General features: G+C 42.3%; 1 protein-coding gene across 1 annotated transcript in view; it reads right to left on the bottom strand.

Annotated features, from left to right (window-relative positions):
- Positions 1-24213, bottom strand: part of LOC138970593 (lipoxygenase homology domain-containing protein 1-like) — a 118400-nt gene that overhangs the window by 17585 nt on the left and 76602 nt on the right. The window contains exons 16-36 of the mRNA XM_070343059.1: positions 23859-24013; positions 20917-21074; positions 20400-20473; positions 19759-19952; positions 18745-18937; positions 17581-17741; positions 17063-17149; positions 15529-15880; positions 14971-15122; positions 14563-14696; positions 12735-12889; positions 9098-9202; positions 8732-8840; positions 7974-8158; positions 6620-6798; positions 5152-5268; positions 2171-2333; positions 1768-1922; positions 1282-1491; positions 671-833; positions 5-86 (exon numbers count right to left, since the gene is read on the bottom strand). Coding sequence (XP_070199160.1) covers positions 5-86; positions 671-833; positions 1282-1491; positions 1768-1922; positions 2171-2333; positions 5152-5268; positions 6620-6798; positions 7974-8158; positions 8732-8840; positions 9098-9202; positions 12735-12889; positions 14563-14696; positions 14971-15122; positions 15529-15880; positions 17063-17149; positions 17581-17741; positions 18745-18937; positions 19759-19952; positions 20400-20473; positions 20917-21074; positions 23859-24013 — 3283 coding nt within the window. The remainder of the gene's footprint in view (positions 1-4; positions 87-670; positions 834-1281; positions 1492-1767; positions 1923-2170; positions 2334-5151; positions 5269-6619; positions 6799-7973; positions 8159-8731; positions 8841-9097; positions 9203-12734; positions 12890-14562; positions 14697-14970; positions 15123-15528; positions 15881-17062; positions 17150-17580; positions 17742-18744; positions 18938-19758; positions 19953-20399; positions 20474-20916; positions 21075-23858; positions 24014-24213) is intronic.

Here is a 24213-nt window from a genome sequence, read left to right on the forward strand (position 1 = left end):
GTTGCCGCACAGCTTGATCCACACGTTACTGGTGGTGCCGTTGTCTTCCCCGTCTCCCGTCGTCACCTTCACCGTGTAGGGGATCTCTGCAACACACAGCAAGCATGTTTTTAACAGGGATCTGATAAACTCCAATTTCTCGTATCTAAATGACCAGATGTTCAATTTCGCATATCTAAATGACCAGATGTTCGTTTTTTGAAATACCGGCTACGAAATCAGCAACTTGTCACTCTTGTTTTAGGGTTGATGGGTTTCTTCCTGACAAATGTAATGCGAGCCCTGCGTTTGACTGGTTGAATAACAAAGTGACTGTTTTTTTGAAAGAACCAGTATATTTTTATTTGTAAAAAATAAAAACAGAAAAATACATATACCAGCAATGCAGTCTTTGGGTGTCTACATTTAAAAAAACAAGAAGAAAAACAGCCAAAAATGTGAGACATTCAACCATATACACCCCCCCCCCCATTAAGTGTGTACACACACTCCCTTTTTCTCTGTCTGTCACAAGAGAAAGCTAGAACATCACACCCCACTACACCCAATACATTTTAGTCTAAACTACCCACCCACTCACCCCCCCCCCCCCCTCCTACCAAACCAAACCTAATCCAAACCAACCCCCGACCCCCCTCCCAAACCCCCAGAGAAGTGAGGGATGACTCACGCGGCCCCTCAGCGACGTTCTCCAGCGACTGTGACTGTTGGAGCTGTTTGCGGGTCATGCGGGGACTCTTGGAGAAGGGGTCGCGCATGGAGTCCAGGCTGCTGATCGACCCGTACTTGGTGGACCGCACCGTGCCGGTGCTCGACATCTCACCGTCGTAACCCTGGCAACGCAGTCAGATCAGTGTAAGTTTGACTACGATTATTTTCTAAGATCATCACCATTATTGTCGTTAACATATGATCGTTTACAATGCAGGAATTTGCACACCCTGAATCCACGACCCATTGCTGTCTTAGAAATTATACATTATATTGTTTCTCATTCTGAGTCTGTACCATCTTACATGCAGTCACAACTCACTACCCTGTGCTGCTAAATACAAACAGTTAGTTGTTGTCATTCAGATAAGACCATCATGCCATGCCCACCTGCACTATCTATCAAATTAATAAATATTCATACGCCCTCCTTTATTTTTAAGAGGATCTGCTCAAAAGTGCTCTGGACTCATTTGGTATGATTTTCCAATCACTATCTCACTAAACCTGCAATGCAATAAATCTATACCAACACTTTGACCTAATTACCTTGACCTATAGTGTACTGACCTTGACATACAGTGACCTCTCTATTTTGCCGTCCTCCTTGTTCTTGGCCAGCCATCGCTCGCAGTGGAAGACGTATTTCTCCTTGTCAACGTCATCCGTGATCTCCACGTGGTCAAGGTACCAGGCCGGGTTGAACATGGAGTTGTCGTGGCGGATCTTGATCTTGTAGATCCGACCCAGATCCACCGCCTCCAGGAGGAAGCGATCCACCTGTGCACAATGATCCGTTGTTATCACAATTAAAGAATTCCTTTGTATAGATGTTGTAGAGCTTTTCTGATTTTAGGCTCTTTCATTGGCTTATCCAGATCTGCTAGTTCTACAGTGGTGCCTGTGATAAAAGGACTACCACCGGGGTAAATATGATCATACACGTAAAAACCCACTCATGCATCAAACATGAGTGAACAAGGGAGTTTCAGCCCATGAAAGCAGGAGAAAAAGGAGAAGGATTATCATTTTCTAGTTTTGTTTTCCAGTGCTTACCTTGCCGCGTTCAAACTTGTCCTTGTTGGTCTCCGACTTGTGCAGCTTCCTCTCCCCGGAGTCGCCCTTGTCGCCGAACATGATGAGGTAGACGTTCGCGTCTGTGCCCGCCCCTGAGATGTCACCCGTGAATACCTCCACCGTGTACTTCTTGGCTGTCACACAATGCAGTAATGTCAGCAAAAAGTATGAGGGAAAGCTTACGCAAAACAAAACAAAAATAATTGTGGGGTTGAGGTCAACAAAAGGTGAGGACAGGACAGAGGGAGTGGTGGTGGGGGGGTGGTGTGGTATCAGACTTTGGGAATCCTTGTCTTGATAAGCATATTTCACTCAAAAAACATAATCAATTCTCCAAAAGCTTGCGATGAAGAAAATTACATTACTGAATTTGTCAACTGACCTTTTAACTTGTCGCGCAACTTGACGTCCTGAGACTTGATCTGGCCGTCACGACCTATGACCTCTTTGGTGACCTTGTCGGGCAGGAGTTCGACCTCGATGGCCCCGTCACCCTCGCCGCGCGCCAACCAGCGGGCACAGGGGAACACGTAGGTGATGGAGCCCTGTCAACAGAAAATCAAAATATGGCCATATTCAAGCAAATTACCACTGAATAGGAAAATCTCAAGTTTACACCACACCTAATTGTAACCGAGTGAAAGAAGCACGACAATCACCTGTGGAGGCGAAGCCCAGTCAAACAGGGTTGAGAATGTTAGAGTTAACCTTCGCCGGCACTCGTTATCGACTACACACGGATGCATTCATGGGGCCGTGCAGACCCATGCTTCTCAAAGAAGGAAAAATGTGCATATCCTTCCGTGGCACTCGTGGGGCCGTGCAGACCCATGCTTCTCAAAGAAAGAAAAATATGCATATCCTTCCGTGGCACTCGTGGGTCCGTGCGGACCCAGAAGGGTGTTTGATTGCAAATATCTCTTAAACGAGTTGGAATTTTTTAATGAGCTTTTAGAAATGCCTCAGACCTAAAAAGCTATCATCTCCTAAAAGCTCATTAAATTTCAGTGATAATTAATTAATTAATTAATGGTCAAATTTAGACTACACACGCTATTTGGTAAAATATTATGGGTCTGCATGGCCCCACGAGTGCCACGGAAGGGTTTGCACAATTGTCCTTCTTTGAGAAGTATGGGTCCGCATGGACCCACGAGTGCCTCGGAAGGGTATACATGCTTTTCCTTCTTTGAGAAGTATGGGTCCGCACGTCCCCACGAATGCTTCCGTGTGTAGTCTAAATTTGACCATTAATTAATTATCACTGAAATTTAATGAGCTTTTAGGAGATGATAGCTTTTTAGGTGTCTTAGGCATTTCTAAAAGCTCATTAAAAAATTCCAACTCGTTTAAGAGATATTTGCAATCAAACACCCTTCTGGGTCCGCACGGACCCACGAGTGCCTCGGAAGGGTATACACGCTTTTCCTTCTTTGAGAAGTATGGGTCCGCACGTCCCCACGAATGCTTCCGTGTGTAGTCTAAATTTGACCATTAATTAATTAATCAATTATCACTGAAATTTAATTAGCTTTTAGGAGATGATAGCTTGTTAGGTGTCTGAGGCATTTCTAAAAGCTCATTAAAAAATTCCAACTCGTTTAAGAGATATTTGCAATCAAACACCCTTCTGGGTCCGCACGGACCCACGAGTGCCGGCGAAGGTTAAAGTAGTAGCCCTATAAAAACTGTTATGGGTACTCCAAGGTTCCCAACAACATACAAGGAGACCGCAGCAGTCAGACCCTACCACAAACAGAACTCTACAATTCACAGGTGTCGACGACGTAGAAGTAACGTTGAGCTATAAATGGCTCGCGCTCATCAATGGCTGACAACTCTGCAGAGCCTGCTGTGAAGGGTGACGGTAGTCTCCCAGTCACACAACTAATGAAGCAAGCAACCAACCATGAGAAGAGCAAACATATATCCGGCTTGTATCTTAATTCACCGCTGTCAGTCATTCGCTCTACTACAAATTGTACATTTCCAGAAATTGAGAGGATCAAATGATCAAAAACGGAGCATAGATCACAAAATAAGTATTCATAAAAAAATCTGCAATGTCAATAAAAAATATTTTACAAAATGAAGGAAAAAGGAATCTTGATCAGAGAAGAAAATTGGAAAATTGCAAAATACATTACCTGTGACTGATATTCCCGATGATGAAATAGTTGTGCGTGGAAAGAAAGCAAAAGAGAAAAAGAAAAACGAATAATCAGTTATGTGCATCAAGGTTATGTGCATCAAGGTTATGTGCATCAAGGTTATGTGCATCAAGGTTATGTGGATCAAGGTTATGTGCATCAAGGTTATGTGCATCAAGGTTATGTGCATCAAGGTTATGTGCATCAAGGTTATGTACATCAAGGTTATGTGCATCAAGGTTAAGGTTATGTGCATCAAGGTTATGTGCATCAAGGTTATGTGCATCAAGGTTATGTGCATCAAGGTTATGTACATCAAGGTTATGTGCATCAAGGTTATGTGCATCAAGGTTATGTGCATCAAGGTTATGTGCATCAAGGTTATGTGCATCAAGGTTATGTGCATCAAGGTTATGTGCATCAAGGTTATGTGCATCAAGGTTATGTGCATCAAGTAATGTGATGAAAGCAGAAAACAAAGCAAGGCATGAAACAAGAATTATCTTTCCTGTAAAGAGAGCGGGGATAAGAAAAGAGAAAAATTCAGCAAAGCGTTGTTAGAAAAGCGTTTGCAAGCATAAGCATTCTTTATAATTACCACCGCTTAAGAAATAACAACAAAGCAAATTCTTACGATATTTGCTTTAATCAGAAAATTCAAAATTGACTTCAGACTACTTGTATAATAACCAATCCCACAAAAATAAAGACAAAGAAACTATAACATTACATAACCATTGATATTTTCCATGAATGTTTTTCTCTCTTTTTCATCATCTCTTAAATCTGAGCATGTGCAAATCTGAATATCGACGTCGTCATAGAATTTTGACGTAACTCGTTTCAGATAGGTTCTTAGAAGAAGGCAAAAACTGACTATTCTTATTATAAAATATATTGTTTTTTTTACCTGGCTTGGAAAGAAAGATAAAAGAATGTTAAATCATGTAGTGTCCATCGTATTTAAGAGAATACTTCTCATGAGGAAGGTTGAATTTAGTCTACAGCACAAAAACATCAAACTCACCAAGAATCGAGTTTCGCCAAAATTCCACAACATCATCGATATTAAATCATTGAATGGAGAAGAATCTCAACAGCAGGCCTAAGCATGGTGTTTCACCTTTCAAAGCAGTAATGAACCAGAAATGAGCAGAAACTGACAAAGCTATGAGGAAATGATGGTAGAAGGAGCAACATGACTGTGACTGACCTTGCCGGTGTCGTGAAGCCGTCGCACTTCGACCTTGTCCAGGTGCCAGCCAGCGCCGAAGCCTGCGCCGTCGTGGCCGATACGCAGCTTCTCTATCCTGTCCCCGACATCCTCCATCTGTCACACAAGACAATATTTATAGCGCATTACATTTTATACAGCAGACATCCCAAAGAATCCAACATAATAATAATAATAATAATAATAAAAAACGCTCGCGCTGGACCCGAGTACTCTTCAGACTGGCTCGCTCAATAAATATAAATGTTTGGAATGTCTGTGGTGTGAATGTTGGTTTCTGACCAGAAATGCAGATCTATCTCTGGCCGATTCATAGATTCAACCTACAAACTGCGACCTCATCTGTGATCAGATATGTTTCGACAAGCATTAAACGGATGAAATTAACCACATGCAGTTTATTCTTCAGAAAAATGCACACAAAAAATGGGTTGGGTTTGGTGATTTGTACATAAACGTCTTCCTCGCGATAGATTCGCTTATTATTTTGTCTTATGAAGCCGTCATCAACACGAACACAATGATTGCAGAAGCAAACTCTGTACCTACACGACCGAGACACAAGACTGATTATTTCACAGCTGCAATGCGAATAGAGAACAAAGACGTTTTGGGTAAGCTTACTCACGTCAGGTCTTCACTGACAAGCTAGGAACAGACGGAAAATTCCGAACAAAAGTAAATGACGTCAAAGTATCTTTCGCTTTGCGTGTAACTTTGTCATGACGTATTTTTGTGTGACGCGTTCGGCTGTTCTATCAGGTCAATGGCTGCGTGTTGCCCCGCCGGTGTGAACTCCTCCTACGGCCAAGTCGTTTTTGTGGTTTATTTCGTATTTAGGTCCCAGGTAACATTATGAAGTTTTAATACGATCAATCGGACCTATTATCAAGTTAGTGTATCAACTTTTGAACGAACTGCGCCCAGTAGTTTCCCAGCAATAAGCTGTTAAGTGGAGACAGACAGACACACAATTAAAGTCTGCTGAGCCCTAGTACTAGCGTACTCGGGAATAAAACATTCTTTCATAGCGCTGTTCACCACCAAATGGCAGTCTCATGGCGCTTTACATTAGACATTAAAATTTAACATTTTACATATAAAAAGTTTTCTCGTAAAAAATAACATACAAGCATTAAAACAAAATTCATAGACAACGACCATTTATAGTTATATGAGATAATCTAAAAAAAAAGTTTTTAAAAAGATGAAAAAAACGTAAGATAAGTAACATCTAATGGTAATATACAAACACAAAGTAAAAAAACTGCAGCAAAAATGGAACAGTCCTCTTCTTCCCAACAAATTGCTTTACTCAAACTGTAGAGATATAGACGTATACAGCAATAGATGAATTCACGAAATAACTCTGCGAGGATCTGTGGAATTAAATAGGATTAAATAAGTAGAAAAGCCCTTGCAGCTGTAATTTACCCTGCAGCCTTACCTCAATAATAAACTTATCCACGGCTGCTTTCTTGAAACGCTCTTTGCGTTCTCGTTTGTTGTTACACAGCGACTTTTTTTGCGTGCAGTCGTCCTTCCCATACAGCACCACGTAGACGTCAGCGTCCGTTGAAGCACCGGAGACGTCGCTTGTGTAGGTTGTGATTTCATACGGGATGCCTGAGCAAAGAAAGAAACAATAACAACATAAAAACCAAATTAAAAACAAACAGAATCAAGCAATGTCATTTAAACATCGTCCTTGATGTTCATGTTCTTGCTCGAGTCTGTCAATTTTTAGTCATCAACGTCAAATTTTTGGAGATGAAACTGTTTTGATGTTTAAAATTCTCTGTTTGATGAGAATTGTGTATTGTTAAAAAAACAAAAACAACGCCAATCAAATTCAAGTTGCTCTACTGTCAAACCCAGTCTTCTGCGTGGTTTTCCAAAGAGACATTTAAGTGTGTGTGCATGCAGTAAGAGGTGATAGCATGTGTGCATGCATGCGTTTGTGTGTGTGACGTCTGGGTGGCCGAGTGGTAACGCACTTGCGCTCGGAATCGAGAGGTTGCGTGTTCGACCCTGGGTCGGGCCGCTATTTTCTCCCCCCATTCCTAACCTAGGTGGTGGGTTCAAGTGCTAGTCTTTCGGATGAGACGAAAAACCGAGGTCCCATGTACACTACATTGGGGTGTGCACGTTAAAGATCCCACGATTGACAAAAGGGTCTTTCCTGGCAAAATTGTATAGACATATATAAAAAAATGTCCACCAAATACCCGTGTGACTTGGAATAATAGGCCGTGAAAAGTATATACTCGCCTAACACGCTTGAGATTTACTGGCCGATGTGAATGCGTGATATATTGTGTAAAAAATTCCAACTCACACGGCATATTGTAAACGCCATGAGCCTCCCCTCTGGGAGGGTATGTGCGTAGAAATACTCACTAATAAAAACTAATAATGTGACCCTGGATGCATGGCAACAAAATCCTGCCATCTTAATAATATCCAACTGCACTATAGGTGAATGGTATGTTGTATATGTCTGTCTGTTTTGTCCTAATGTTGTGAATATAGATATGTCTTGTACACTTGCTATTTACATCGGAAATGTGTCGTTAAAATGAATTGTTAAAATGTATATCAAACTCTAGGTTTTCTTGAGTGGTAAATGTTGAAGGATGGATGATAAATTGTGGACGGATGCATGTTACTGATTTAAAGTCCCACAATGATGTGCTTGGCAAGTTAAAAAAAAAAAAAAAAACCCATTTCAACTGCACCAGCTCAACACATAAAGTGAACACTATCCAAACAAAGCGGAAGCCATGCATCCCAGGACTCACATGGTCTGTACTCTGTAGTCTCCAGCTCCTGAGGGTAGATCTCTCGCTCGATCTGACCATCGTCGTCTTTCTCCGACAGCCAGCGGTTGCAGGGGAAGATCCACGTCTTGCCGAGCGAGGGGCAGTCGATCTCCACCTTGTTCAGGTGCCACGCCCCCCCACCCCCCGCGTTGTCGTGACCAATCCTGTCGCACAAACCATGAAATCATAGAATGATTGACTGTTCAGCAATGATCAATCCCGTCGCAGAAACCATGTCATCATAGAATGATTCAGACTGTTCCACAGTGAAGTGGTTTGAATGCTGTTCTGATGCCAAACCTCATGTTCTGACCACCCTTTGTAACCAAGTGCACGAAGCATAACAATCACCTTTGTAACCAAGTGCACGAAGCATAACAATCACCTTTGGAGGCAAAGACCAGTCAAACAGAGTTGAGAATGTTAGAGCTAAATCAAAAGCCCTCTGAAAACTGCCATTGGTACACAAAGGTTCCCATGAGCATACAAGGTGACAACAACAGCCACACCCATCACAAACAACAGCAGCCACACCCCATCACAAACAACTAACAGCTGTCCTCCAACGTACCAAAACCCGTCTCCGAGTCTGCAAATAAAGTTGACCCGTGTCCGTCCCAGCCCGGATTCGAACCAGTGACCCTAGGATCACAAGTCTAGTCGTTTAACAACCGAGTACCGGGCCCCTGATATGTTTATGGGGTACATCGGGAAAATCAAAATTCATCAAGCTTTACCTGATTTTCTTCAGATCCCCGATCTTAACCGTCTCCAGGATAAACTCATCCATCTTGTTTCTCTCAAACTTGTTCTTGTTGGTCAGCGACGACTTGAGGAACATCTTGCCTGTCAACACACACACTGGTTGTAACACAGCAACACATCACAAGGATATACACACAAAAATACCATACTCTGCTCCGCCAATACACAAATGCACACACAGTTTGCGACACCAAATGCCCCCATTCTTTTCATTACTTCTGCACACGCACACACATATGTGGTGTCGATATCCCCCCACAGTATGGTGTAGACATTGGCGTCAGTCCCTGCGCCCCCCCCCCCCCCCCCCACAGACACACACAGACACACACGCACACCTGTGGTGTCGATATCCCCGTAGAGTATGATGTACACATTGGCGTCAGTCCCCGCACCCCAGACGTCGCCTGTCGTCACTTTCACATGGTACGTCGTCATGGCCGCTGAAAATGACACAAGCATAATTTATTAAACTTTCATACTGACTGTTTCCTCAACACAAATACTGACTGTGAATTCACTTGATGAAATACAGATTTAACATCATCGGTGGCAGCATTGATGAATGCCCAATTACGGACATGTTTCGTTAATCAATGATGCCAAATTCACCAACCGCATGAAACTAAATGTAAATAGGACACACCTTTGACCTTGACAGAGGTTTATCAAAGAAAATCAACAGAAAATAATGAGCGCTTTGGCTCAGATGAAATAATGTAAATAGATGACGTAAGAAGTAAGATACGTGTGGTAGCTATACCCTTCAATGACCGTATTAAACTCCAACTGGTAAAATTACTCTGCTCAATCAATGAAGTTACCTTCAATTAACTACCAGACCTAAGTGCCAATAATAAATACAAGAAGCACTTAAAAACATACAAATAAACTGCTTGAATAAACAAACAGGCTAACCCATCACCAACACGCACGGAATCAACCTTCAAAATGCAAATCCATTCAAATTTTTTTTCTAGCAATACATAATGTAACATGCTTCTGAAAAAAGTGATGACAATTTCTGTACATTATTTATACTAAACAATAAAAGCAAAGAAGCTCTGACAGCATGAATCAGACAGAAATTGTCCCTTATGCCAAACAAACCACTAACCCTCTCAGACAGCAAAAATGGGTGATTCAAAACTACCACTTGGTCATCTTAAAAAAACTACACCATAGGGAAACTTGACTTTCCTAGCCTATAGAAGCCACCAAGCTGGTAACAACCCCAAACAGTGACTGTGAAGGCAGTGTGTGTGAGTGTGTGCGTGTGCGTGTGTGTGTGTGAGTGAGTGTGTGTGTAAATGAGCATGTGTGTGTGTGTGTGTGTGTGTGTGTGTGTGATGTGGGTTTGTGTGCATGTGTGTGGGGGGGGGGGGGAAGGGTAAAGTGTGTGTGTGTATTTTTGTATACATGTGTGTGTGTGTTTGCGTGTTCGTGTGCACGTGTATGCGTGAGTGCATGTGTGTGAGAGAGAGAAAGAAAGAGAGAGAGAGAGAAAAAGAAAGAGAGAGAGAGAGAGAGAAATAGAGAGAGAGAGCGAGAAGGCTAACGAGAGAGAGAGAGAGAGAGAGAGAGAGAGAGAGAGAGAGAGAGAGAGAGAGAGAGAGAGAGAGAGAGAGAGAGAGAGAGAGAGAGCGAGAAAGCTCAGAGAGAGAGAGAGAGAGAGAGAGAGAGAGAGAGAGAGAGAGAGAGAGAGAGAGCGAGAAAGCTCAGAGAGAGAGAGAGAGAGAGAGAGAGAGAGAGAGAGAGAGAGAGAGAGACAGACAGACAGACAGACAGACAGAGATGGTGAGGAGGGGGTGGGGGGTGGAGGAAGCGAGAGAGACATGCATTTTTGTCTTTGTGGAAAGCGACAAACGACAAAGCCTCTAAGACAAGGGGAACAAGGAAAAAAGACAAACAGCAGTCTGACGACAAAACGTGAACGTCTCAACTAAGACGGCAAGGGTGGAAGGGTGATTACTGTTAGAGACCAGATGAGGGATGTTAGCGGGGAATGGAGGGGTGTGGGGTAACGACTCAACATGAAGGAAACCAATAAGCTGTTTTGCCAAGCAACTTGAAAGCCCACACACCGGCAGTCAGTGAATCTAAGTGATAATTAAGATGTACCTGAGTCTGTAATCTCCACAGAATCTTCACCATCAGAGCAAAGGTCTCAGAAAGAAATTGATCATGCAGGTACATGTTAATCTGGTTTTATACTGTGGTTCTTTAACCTCACTACATGTAACCATGCCTCACAGGACTTAATAATAAAACCGTCTGAATTCATCTGTCTAAATCAATACGATTAAATATTATACAAAACTTGCAAAAATAACAGCGCAAAAAGAGCATGACTCTGCAATTTGTCTGTTAGAATCCCTATGCCAAAAACGGAAAAAAAACACACACATGATAATGGGAGCGCGAGTGATACAAGCCGCTATCAGCCGCCTATCGCTTACTGAGATACGATGTGTCTTTGCTGAGCAGTTTCAAAGGGAAAATTTGAGAGGCAGTCACACAGAACATGCATATATACTAGAGCAGCCTAGCAGTAGTCTAGTGGTTTTTTTTGTAGTCTAGTTTTAACAATGCTGTGTACAGCTCCGATCTAGCAAATCACATCTACAGAAAACAGAGTCATCTCACATACATCTACCTGCCTTCAATTTAGTGGGGAAGGTATAGATTCTGTCCACTTTTAATCTTATCTAATTTCTTTTTTGTTGATCTGAGATATCAGCATGAAGATTCTGTCTTTCAAATGTTGATTAACGCTTCAGGAAGACTAGCACTAGCTGATACCGTGGGTGCACATTTTCTTTGTGCTTCTACTCTTTCTTATAATAACATTTTGTTTCAAATAGAATTTATTTTTAACAATTATCGGTGCCTACTTTTGACACACATGCATCCCTACAGAGTCAACCTATGGCTACAGCTAGAGAAATAGGTTCATTCGCATCACAGAAGAAAGGTTTTCTCTGATGAGTTATTTTCCTGAAAACAAAGAGATATAGTTACAGAAATACAAGAAAAGCACAGATGAGACAGAGTTGATCAAAAGTAATACGAAATTCAAAGAAGAGTACAGTAGATGCATTACAGTAGAACCCCTTTTCTACGACCTCCAAAAATCTGAGAAAACCAAGTCTTAAACAGGAGGGAGTCTTAAAATGGAGGTAAATTTACAGAGGTTGTGAACAGAAAATCTGAAAATAATGAGGTCTTAAATGAGAGGGAGTCTTAAATCGGGTGGTCTTAAAAGGGGGTCCCACTGTACGAAAGATAAGAAGAGTACAGTAGATAGTGCATAACAAAGAAGAGATCAGAATAGCTCTTGTAGATGTGAACTCTCTTGAGACTTAAACCTGAGTTGGTAAACCCCTCCCTTTTAATGTTTTTATTTCAGAATTTTTCCATTGTTAATTCCACCCTAAAATAGAGTGCATCTGCAATAGAATCTCCTCATCAATATGCTGTTCAATTTTCTTCTCAAAATGATATTGTGCCATTTATACTTTCAATAAAAAGATTGATGATTCCAGAAAAAATAACAACATCAAAACAAAGAACAACAGTCAACAAAAAGGAAACACATCTTTTAGTAAACATGAAGTGCTTGAAGAAAATAAAGACCCCCTCTGCCCAACACCAAAGTTGTTTTTTGTGTGGAAAAATAAAGACAAGTATTTTCTCTCTCATTTCCCTCCCTCCCTCTCTCATTATATATCTATCTGTAACACACACAGACACACACACACACACACACACACACACACACACACACACACACACACACACACACACACACACACACACACACACATTCACAACTGTAAACGCTAAATAAAAATAAACAACACTTAAAACAGACAATGTTGAAGGCGTCTAAGGTTGTGAATCACCTACACAATGTTAAGAAAATAAGTGAGAGAAAAAAGACAGATAATTCAGGATGCAACTAGCATTACCCACCTTTAGTTTCTAGCGCGATTTCATCCCTGATGGCCGTAGAGGAGTCTTTACGAGACAGCTTACGTTTCAGCGCTGAGTCGACGGGAACCAACTCCCGTGAAATCTGCCCATCGTCCTTGTTGGTCGCCAACCACCGCTGACAGGGGAAGAAGTAACTGCAGGACAGAGACACACATGAATGACATCCTCTCTTGCACTCAGAGATTCAAAGTTGACAAACAAAAGAAATCTGTACTCACCAATACAAGGACAGCAAACACAAAATCATGTTGAAATGTTCGCCTCTGGAGGCTTCTTCTGAACTTAAAATCAAACAAATATATGTTCATCTCACCCACAGACATTTTGTTGTTTAAATTTCTGATAGATTCTGTCTACTGTTTTTCTTACAACTGCCTCAACTAATTTCTGATAGATTCTGTCTACTGTTTTTCTTACAACTGCCTCAACTAATTTCTGATAGATTCTGTCTACTGTTTTTCTTACAACTGCCTCAACTAATTTCTGATAGATTCTGTCTACTGTTTTTCTTACAACTGCCTCAACTAATTTCTGATAGATTCTGTCTACTGTTTTTCTTACAACTGCCTCAACTAATTTGTGATAGATTCTGTCTACTGTTTTTCTTACAACTGCCTCAACTAATTTCAGCGTGAAACAGAAGATGATCTTTCACTTACAAAAAAAAGCAAGCAAAAAAAAAAAAAAGCACCTTTCACAACTCTTGCATCAAGTAAATGCGTCAATGCGATTATTCGCAGACAGTGGAACCCCCCTTTTAAGACCTCCAAAACTCTGAGAAAATTATGTCTTTAAATGGGGTGACTAGACTTCAAATGAAGGTAAATTTACAGAGGTTATGAACAGAAACTCTGAGAAAATTATGTCTTTAAATGGGGTGACTAGACTTCAAATGAAGGTAAATTTACAGAGGTTATGAACAGAAACTCTGAGAAAATTATGTCTTTAAATGGGGTGACTAGACTTCAAATGAAGGTACATTTACAGAGGTTATGAACAGAAACTCTGAGAAAATTATGTCTTTCAAATGAAGGTAAATTTACAGAGGTTATGAACAGAAACTCTGAGAAAATTATGTCTTTAAATGGGGTGACTAGACTTCAAATGAAGGTAAATTTACAGAGGTTATGAACAGAAACTCTGAGAAAATTATGTCTTTAAATGGGGTGACTAGACTTCAAATGAAGGTACATTTACAGAGGTTATGAACAGAAACTCTGAGAAAATTATGTCTTTAAATGGGGTGACTAGACTTCAAATGAAGGTAAATTTACAGAGGTTATGAACAAACTGTGAAAAAGTTATAATTATGGTCTTAAAATGGGAGGTCTTAAAATGGGGGGTCTTAAAATGGGGGGTCTTAAAATGCGGGGTCTTAAAATGGGGGGTCTTAAAATGGGGGGTCTTAAAATGGGGGGTCTTAAAATGGGGGGTCTTAAAATGCGGGGTCTTGAAATGGAGGAAGTCTTAAAATGGGGGGTCTTAAGATGGGGGGTCTTAAAATGGGGGGTCTTAAAATGGGGGGTCTTAAGATGGGGGGTCTTAAAACGGGGGGTCTTAAGATGGGGGGTCTCAAAGGGAGGTTTCACTGTATTTTCATGAATCTTACAGCTGCATGCTTGTGACTTTCAGGGCAATGTAGAAGATTCCTTTTTAAGTGAACAAATCTTAATTCTCAGAACTAATGTACATAACAATAAGTAAATAACTACATGTGCCCATCCTGATGTTAGCCTCTGAGCATGTGTTGAGTGATGAGTGTTGTAACAGTGAAAGTCAGCGGAGAGTAACAAGGGAGGTCACTCACTTCTTCTTCCTTTTGCCATCCTCCACCTCCACCCTGTCCAGGAACCAGGCCGACCCCACGCCGTTGTTGTCATGGCGAATCTTCACCTTCACAAGCTTGCCAAGGTCAACCGCCTTGATGGTGAACACATCCTCCTGGAAAAGGGAACAGATCAGTTGCTGAATACACAAAACTATGAGAAAAAAAAAAACCAAACAAACACCCCCCCCAAAAAACCAAAAACAAAAAAAAAACCAAATAAATAAACTGAAAGAAAATGACAAAGAATTTGAGTAAAAAAGTTTGTCTAAGTGACTTCGTTATATGAGCTTTGGAAAAATAATCGTAAGGTCACGGCCAGGCAGTGCATATATCAATATGGTATCTCTTTAACCAGACAGGATCAGTATGTCAAGGTGTATCCGTTACCTGTTTGCGTTCGAATTTGTTGCGGTTGCTTGACTCCTTGAGTTGCCGTTCACCGGTGTCGCCCTTTTCCCCGTACAGCGTGATGAACACGTTGGAGTCAGTGCCCGCCCCAAACTCGTCAGCCGTGAACACGTGTACCGTGTACTCCACCTCTGCAAAGATTATTACAGCATTAATACATGGGGGCAATAACATACATATACATGTACACGAAAAAAGAACTTAATCTGTTGATCTATGCTTGACCACTGTATTCATCTCTCATGCTGACTTGTCCCTCAAACACACACACAGACATGGACAGATACACAGGCACTGACACACACACACACACACAGAGGCAGCAGCCCTCTCGCTCAAAGCTGACAAAGGTACATAAAATACAATATTCTCCAACACATGCATTCTTCTGAAACACTGCACCCTCTTACTGTTTCATGCACAAGAGTGCCACTGTTTTACCTCAACAACAAAAAAAAACCTCAAAAGAGCTGCAAACAACAAAAGAAAAAAACCCCAAAGGGTAGAAATAGAAATTCAAAGCACAAAAGCACACACCTTCAAGCTGTCCCTTCAGTGGTTTGCCTTTCTCGTCTGTTGGGATGAGTTCCCTGATGATCTCGCCGTCCCCCTCGCCCTTAGCGAACCATTGGTTCACGAAGAACCAGTAGTCCTCGGTGCCATCGTCTCCCTCCTCCTCCTCGATCACTGCGTCTAGTCTTGACGGCGACCGACGACCGTACATTGATTTCCGTCGCCCACGAGGCGAGGAATTCTGACTGGAGTCTGATTCGTCGTCGTCTTCTGACTTGCGGTGAAGGTTGATGAGAGACTTGCGGCGTTCTGTTTCCGACAGTTTCTTCTTCTGTCTCTTCTTGGGGTTTTCCAGCGTGTGTCTTTGAATCAGCATCTGTCGAGAAAAATGGAATGAAGTGTTGCGTGGAGTAAATTCAACCATTGAAAGTACAGGGGAACCCCCTATTTAAGAATTCCCCCAATGTAAGAATTACCCTTTTTAAGACCTCAATATTTTGGGGATTTTTTTCTGCATAACCTCTGTAAATTTACCTACATTTTAAGACTCCCTCCTTTTTCAGACCTGATTTTCTCAGATTTTTCAGTCTTAAAAAGGAGGATTCCACTGTAAATCCAACCATTGAAAGTAGCATTACACATCACGAAGTGTATTTGTTTCCCAGCGATGAGAGAACAGAAAAAATGAAAATGAAAATGAAAGATAAATGTGTTGAAAACTCGGCATCAATGCTAATTCCATAGCAGACGAAAATGAAGGACAACGAAAGGGACACAATGGTTGTAACATCCATGGCAGTGGAGCTTGACAGCTAACATAACATTCGTCCTTTTCAATTTGGTACAGCATGAACAGTTTTTCCTTATTTCAATTATGCTTTGAATAAGACAGGCTGCCTGTACACGCATAAATCATTTCACTCTTACAGTGGAGTTCTGGGGCACTCAAAGGGAGGGGAAGTAATTTTGTTTGTCTTATGGAAACTTCCAATTGAGATTACCTCCCTTTACACGGTGATACCCTCAATTAAATAGTGCTCTAAAAACTAAGCAGTTGGCAACAGAATGACAAACAAGGAAGGTCATCCCAAAATGACAAAATGTCTGCCCTCACACTTAAAACAGATCCCCCTAAATCGGTGTATGGCTGTCTGAACGGCCGGGTAAAAACGGGCCTGCATGTAAAAACCCACACATGCAAAAAGCATGAGTGAATTTGGGAGTTGAACGAAAAAAACAACAACTTGAAACAGAAACCCGTAAGGACCTGTATTTCCATTCCAATGTAATTTTCAATGTTTTTTTTTATCCGTACAGGTAATACAGTACTTTGTAATATTGTATCATTACTGTTGACATCTTTAATCTCTGTTTCATGTCAGTTTTCAGTTGTTTGTTTCGAGTTGTCACCATTTTGTGTCTAAGTTTTAGCAGGGACAGATTGTAAAACTAGGCGTCAGCCTACAATCACCATCCTTTAGTGATAAAGATCGTTTGTTCGCTCGCAATATGACAATCTCCAAGGGAGAGAATTAACCTATCTTCCCGATGAACTCACCTTGTCCATGTGCCAGCCGGAGAACATGCCGGTGCCGTCGTGGCCAATGCGCACTTTGTGTATCCGCCCCACGTCTGCTGCCTCCACCTGTTGTCAAGGTAACAGTAAAGTCATGATGAATAATATTCATGATGATGGAGTCTCCAGTTGGTACGACGGATAAGTGGCACACAGTTCAATTCCTGAAATAAATGTGTGAATGGAGGCTAAGTCTGGAGGCACAGCATACATATCAACTGATCAATTGCACATTTATATTCGTGCAATTTGTTGGTTATAAAAGTGATAACATTTAATTGTGTTGAATTGTATTTCAAGAAAATAATCTCATTGTACCAACCACAGTTTGCAATTATTTTTTGGTGTCTGTGAGTAACTGTGCTTTTGAGTGTGACTCAAAATAGCATACACAAATATGATGGTATAAAATACTAAAAGTCGGTAACTACATGGCAGTATAAAATGCAACTGCTTGGTAGTTACATGTTGAAATACTAAAACTTGGTAATGAATACAACCTTGAACTTGTCCACAGCCGCTTTCTCAAAGTTGTCTGTTTTGTTGCGTAGTTTGATTTCATCGGTCTTGCCGTTGACGCCGTACATCTGTATGAAGACGTTAGCGTCCGTTCCGGCTCCCTTGATGTCGCTCGTCCAAAGCGTCACTTCGTAGGGGATGGCTGTGATAAACAGAGGAAAGAAATAACATGCCTTGGTTGCAAAATAAACATTTCAAAGTAAATGTAAAAATATAGGAAAATTTCATTACTGCTGAAAACCAACAGCATTCTTGGGGAAACCTTCATAAAAAAAAAGCAACAAAAATCCCCCTCCCAACCCCCCCCCCCCCCCTACAACTACAAAAAGCACAATCCAGAGACAACATTTTAGATCAAGGTAACTTCAGAAAGACCTTAATACAGTAGTACCTCGGATGCGAGGCCTCTCCAATGAGCATTAGAAAGAACACATAATGACGTCCATTTGTCAATATATTTTCTTGACCAAAAAGTTCCTGTCATAACAGGCAACCTGCACTGAAGGGACACTTCTGGCCCATGGGTTTCTTTTTAGCACAGGCACCACTGTATTGAATCCCCATTTTTCAGACACCCCAATTTAAGACTTTGAATGGGGTGGGGATGTAGCTCAGTCGGTAGCGTGCTGGATTTGTATCCAGTTGGCTGCTGTCAGCGTGAGTTCGTCCCCACGTTCGGCGAGAGATTTATTTCTCAGAGTCAACTTTGTGTGCAGACTCTCCTCGGTGTCCGAACACCCCCGTGTGTGCACGCAAGCACAAGACCAAGTGTGCACAAAAAAGATCCTGTAATCCATGTCAGAGTTCGGTGGGTTATAGAAACACGAAAATACCCAGCATGCTTCCTCCGAAAACGGCGTATGGCTGCCTAAATGGCGAGGTAAAAAACGGTCATACACGTAAAATTCCACTCGTGCAAAAAAACCGAGTGTACGTGGGAGTTTCAGCCCACGAATGCAGAAGAAGAAGAAGAAGAAGAAGAAGAAGAAGACTTTGATTTTCCAGATTTTCTAATCATCACGTGTGTAAAGTTACCCCCATTTTAAGACTCCCTCCTTGTCTAGACCTGATTTAATAAGACTTGTGGAGATCTTTAAAGGGGGTTCCACTATAATTCAAACTTTAAAAAAAGCAAAGCAATTTACTTTTGTCCCTAGTTTCTCTTGATGAGGGCTCAATCTCGATCTCCGTCCGCCGATCTCCCTCGTCATTGGCCAGCCAGCGGTGACAGGCAAAGCGATAATGGTCCCCGTGCGATGGAACGTCAATAAGAATCTCGTCAAGGAACCAGCCAGCACCCGGTTTGGTACCGTCATGGCCGATCTTGATCTTCTTAATCTGAAAGTCAAACAGTTCATAAAATGTCAACCAAAATAATATCATTTTTTTCTTTTTCTTGTTTGCTTGTCTTCTGTTACCATTTTTACCTGTGAGATATACTTGAAATGTTTTGCTCAGCTTTTCTTTTCAATTTACAATCTTAATAAATTCATTACCATTTCAGGGTTCAGGTGTTCAGCTTTTTTCTCCCTAACAAAGTTTGTTTAATCAAGCTTCACAAATATTACAAATTTGAGGCTGAAAGTCGCTTGTATATTTCAATGCTTGAAATTGGGCCAACTGTCAGGAGGCTGGTTCTATTTATAACTTTCATTTCAAAGAAAAAGAAAACACAACAGAAACCTGTTTTGGACAATTCTTAATCAAGTTTTCAGCAGCCTGTCTCGCTTATTATTACCTCTCACTTGCTCTATTGCACTTGCTCTATGCAATTAGACCGGCACGGTTGGCCTAGTGGTAAGGCGTCCGCCCCGTGATCGGGAGGTCGTGGGTTCGAACCCCGGCCGGGTCATACCTAAGACTTTAAAATTGGCAATCTAGTGGCTGCTCCGCCTGGCGTCTGGCATTATGGGGTTAGTGCTAGGACTGGTTGGTCCGGTGTCAGAATAATGTGACTGGGTGAGACATGAAGCCTGTGCTGCGACTTCTGTCTTGTGTGTGGTGCACGTTATATGTCAAAGCAGCACCGCCCTGATATGGCCCTTCGTGGTCGGCTGGGCGTTAAGCAAACAAACAAACAAACAAACTCTATGCATATAGAGCGCTTACTTCCCTTTGTTTCTCACAGCCACAAATCTTAAAAGTATCAAAAGCCTTACTTTTCCGATGTCTGTGGTGTCGATCTTGAAGACGTCAGTGCGACCTCTCTCGAACTTGTTGCCGCCATTCTCTGAGGACCGCAGCTTGATGGAGTCGGTGTCGCCCTTGGTGCCGAACAGCTTGAGGAACACATTGGCGTCCGTTCCCGCCCCCCGCACATCTCCCGTCTTTGTGTGAATGTGGTATGTGGTGGCTGCAATGGTTTAACAAAACAATGTTCATTCTTCTTCTTTCACGGGCTGAAACTCCCACGTTAACTCATGTTTTTGAACGAGTGGGTCGTTCATCAATATTCAGTGAGAAGATTGTTGATCGAGTTGCACAACATTTGTATCTTATAAACTGAAGGAAAGAATGGTTAACACCTGGAAACATTATTATTGAAACATACACACACACACACACGCAACATCACACACCCACACACACACACACGCAACGTCACACACGCACACGCACACACACACACACGCAATGTCACACACGCACACACACACACACACACAGACAGAAAGGTCTACCTACACCACACACACACACACACACACACACAGACAGACAGAGTAAGGTCTACCTACACCACACACACACACAGACAGATGTTCAAACACACAAACGAAAACAAAAATTCCGTACGTACTGTTCAACATCTGTGCCCCTCCCGCTGTCAGCTCTCTCTCCGTCTGCCCGTCATCCTCGTTCTCTGCCAGCCACCTGAAACACATTTTCATAAAAGATTTGATGCTTGCGGCTGGCTGCAAATCAGTGTGTTAATTAATTGTGTGATCTAACTGTTACAGGCACCCTTGATGCCCATGCTGTCAGCATGTACGTCTTTGTGAATCATTATGTCTTGACATGCAAACAAGATGCTACAGATGTATTAACAATTTAGACATCAGAGGCAACATTTCCTGGGGGTTGTTTCTTCTTCCTAAAATTTGCATGCAAACATATATATAGGTGTGTACACACGAGCAGACATTTACATACACATGTGACCACACACACACATGTCCACACACACACACACACAAACTCACACACAAACACATACACACAAACACATACACACACACACACACAAACACACACACACACACACACACACACACACACACACACACACACACACACACACACACAAGACAACTGACCTGTTACAGATGAACTCTGTGTCGTATTTATCGGTGTTGTCCTGTTTGACCACCACCTTGTCCAGGAACCAGGCCGCCCCCGCCCCGCTGCCGTCGTGACCAACGCGAATCTTACGCAGCTTCAGCAGCGTCACCGCCTCGATCACAAACTCGTCCACCTGGCAACACATTACAGTGCATGTAATACAGGGTGAGAGAACCTCGTCCACCTGGCAACACATCACAGTGCATGTATAGAGTGTGAGAGAACCTTGTCCACCTGGCAACACATCACTGTGCTTGTATACAGTGTGAGAGAACCTCGTCCACCTGGCAACACATCACAGTGCATGTATAGTGTGAGAGAACCTCGTCCACCTGGCAACACATCACAGTGCATGTATAGTGTGAGAGAACCTCGTCCAACTGGCAACACATCACAGTGCATGCATACAGTGTGAGAGAACCTCGTCCACCTGGCAACACATCACAGTGCATGTATACAGTGTGAGAGAACCTCGTCCACCTGGCAACACATCACAGTGCATGTATAGAGTGTGAGAGAACCTTGTCCACCTGGCAACACATCACAGTGCATGTATACAGTGTGAGAGAACCTCGTCCACCTGGCAACACATCACAGTGCATGTATAGTGTGAGAGAACCTCGTCCACCTGGCAACACATCACAGTGCATGTATAGTGTGAGAGAACCTCGTCCACCTGGCAACACATCACAGTGCATGTATAGTGTGAGAGAACCTCGTCCACCTGGCAACACATCACATGCACAGTGCATGTATACAGTGTGAGAGAACCTCGTCCACCTGGCAGCACATCACAGTGCATGTATACAGTGTGAGAGAACCTCGTCCACCTGGCAACACATCACAGTGCATGTATAGTGTGAGAGAACCTTGTCCACCTGGCAACACATCACAGTGCATGCATACAGTGTGAGAGAACCTCGTCCACCTGGCAACACATCACAGTGCATGTATACAGTGTGAGAGAACCTCGTCCACCTGGCAACACATCACAGTGCATGTATAGTGTGAGAGAACCTCGTCCACCTGGCAACACATCACAGTGCATGTATAGTGTGAGAGAACCTCGTCCACCTGGCAACACATCACAGTGCATGTATAGTGTGAGAGAACCTCGTCCACCTGGCAACACATCACTGTGCTTGTATACAGTGTGAGAGAACCTTGTCCACCTGGCAACACATCACAGTGCATGTATAGTGTGAGAGAACCTCGTCCACCTGGCAACACATCACAGTGCATGTATACAGGGTGAGAGAACCTCGTCCACCTGACAACACATCACAGTGCATGTATACAGTGTGAGAGAACCTCGTCCACCTGGCAACACATCACAGTGCATGTATAGTGTGAGAGAACCTCGTCCACCTGGCAACACATCACAGTGCATGTATAGTGTGAGAGAACCTCGTCCACCTGGCAACACATCACAGTGCATGTATAGTGTGAGAGAACCTCGTCCACCTGGCAACACATCACAGTGCATGTATAGTGTGAGAGAACCTCGTCCACCTGGCAACACATCACAGTGCATGTATAGTGTGAGAGAACCTCGTCCACCTGGCAACACATCACAGTGCATGTATAGTGTGAGAGAACAGACACTTACCTATCTGCAGCCTACTCTCTTGTACATAAGCATTAACAGCACAAACTGAAACAAGTCGCGTAAGACAAAATTACTACATTTAGTCAAGCTGTGGAACTCACAGAATGAAACTGAACGTAGTCCGCCGCTAGTGCAAAAGGCAGTGAAAGTGACGAGCCTGTTTGGCGTGGTAGCGGTTGCGCTGTGCTTCATAGCACGCTTTACTGTACCTCTCTTCGTTTTAACTTTCTGAGCGTGTTTTTAATCCAAACATATCATATCTATATGTTTTTGGAATCAGGAACCAACAAGGAATAAGATGAAATCGTTTTTAAAACGATTTTCGAAATTTAATTTTAATCATAATTTTTATATTTTTTATTTTTAGAGCTTGTTTTCAATCCGAATATAACATATTTATATGTTTTTGGAATCAGAACATGATGAAGAATAAAATAAAAGTAATTTTGGATTGTTTTATAAAAAATAATTTTAGACCAAAGTCATTAATTAATTTGTAAGCCTCCATGCTGAAATGCAATACCAAAGTCTGGCCTGCGTCGAAGATTGCTTGGCCAAAATTTCAATCAATTTGATTGAAAATTGAGGGTGTGACAGTGCCGCCTCAACTTTTACAAAAAGCCGGATATGACGTCATAAAAGACATTTATCGAAAAAATGAAAAAAATGTCTGGGGATATCATACTCAGGAACTCTCATGTAAAATTTCATAAAGATCGGTACAGTAGTTTACTCTGAATCGCTCTACACACAGACATGCACATGCACAGACACAGACACACACACATACACCACGACCCTCGTCTCGATTCTCCCTCTATGTTAAAACATTTAGTCAAAACTTGACTAAATGTAAAAAGAGTGATCATGTTGAGATTCCTTCACTGTGACAACGAGAAAAAAAACAAGTCAATGAAAAACAAGGAGGATGAAAGTCACTTCTTCATTTCACTGCTTGTTTTTCTCGCAGGTGCCAGGAGAATGGTTCCGAATAATTCTCACTAACTCTATCACACATGTTGTATGCATTTTAGAGCGCTTACTTCCCTTTGATTTTCAGATGCGGCAACAAAGCTCACATGGGGGTAAATCTGAATATTGCCGATGGAAACTTCACGAACTTGGCCAGAGATGACACACTGTACATCACCTGTGTTGTCAAGTGCTACATCCACAGGAAGAATATTTTGAAGTGGCCTTGATCTCTTTACCAGTCACTGTGCACAATTATGATGTCTGGTATTATAAAGCTATGCTGCTGACAGGCCATGGGGCACTACACATATAGATTCCTTCAAGAAGACCCACCTGTCCTTTCTCAAACTTGTTCTTGTTGGTCTTGGAAGAGCGCAGGAAGCGTTTTCCCGTGTCGCCTAGGTCACCGAAAATGTTGAGGTAGACGTTTGAGTCGGTGCCGGCCCCCGACTTCTTGCCTGTGTGGACTTCCACCTTGTAGTGTACCACTGTCACAGTGTAAGGTATTCATTGTTAAATATGGTGAACTGACACTGCGTAACCATAGCAATTGATAAACTGATGGCCGTCTCCATATACCGAGGTAAGCTCACAATTGTTATTTCATGGTCTTTTGAATCATGTTACCAAAGGATGGTGGGTGTGTTTATGTGTGTGTGTGTGCGTGTGCATGTGTGTGGTGTGTGTG

The sequence above is a fragment of the Littorina saxatilis genome, linkage group LG7 (genome assembly GCF_037325665.1).
Source record: "Littorina saxatilis isolate snail1 linkage group LG7, US_GU_Lsax_2.0, whole genome shotgun sequence".
NCBI lineage: Eukaryota > Metazoa > Mollusca > Gastropoda > Littorinimorpha > Littorinidae > Littorina > Littorina saxatilis.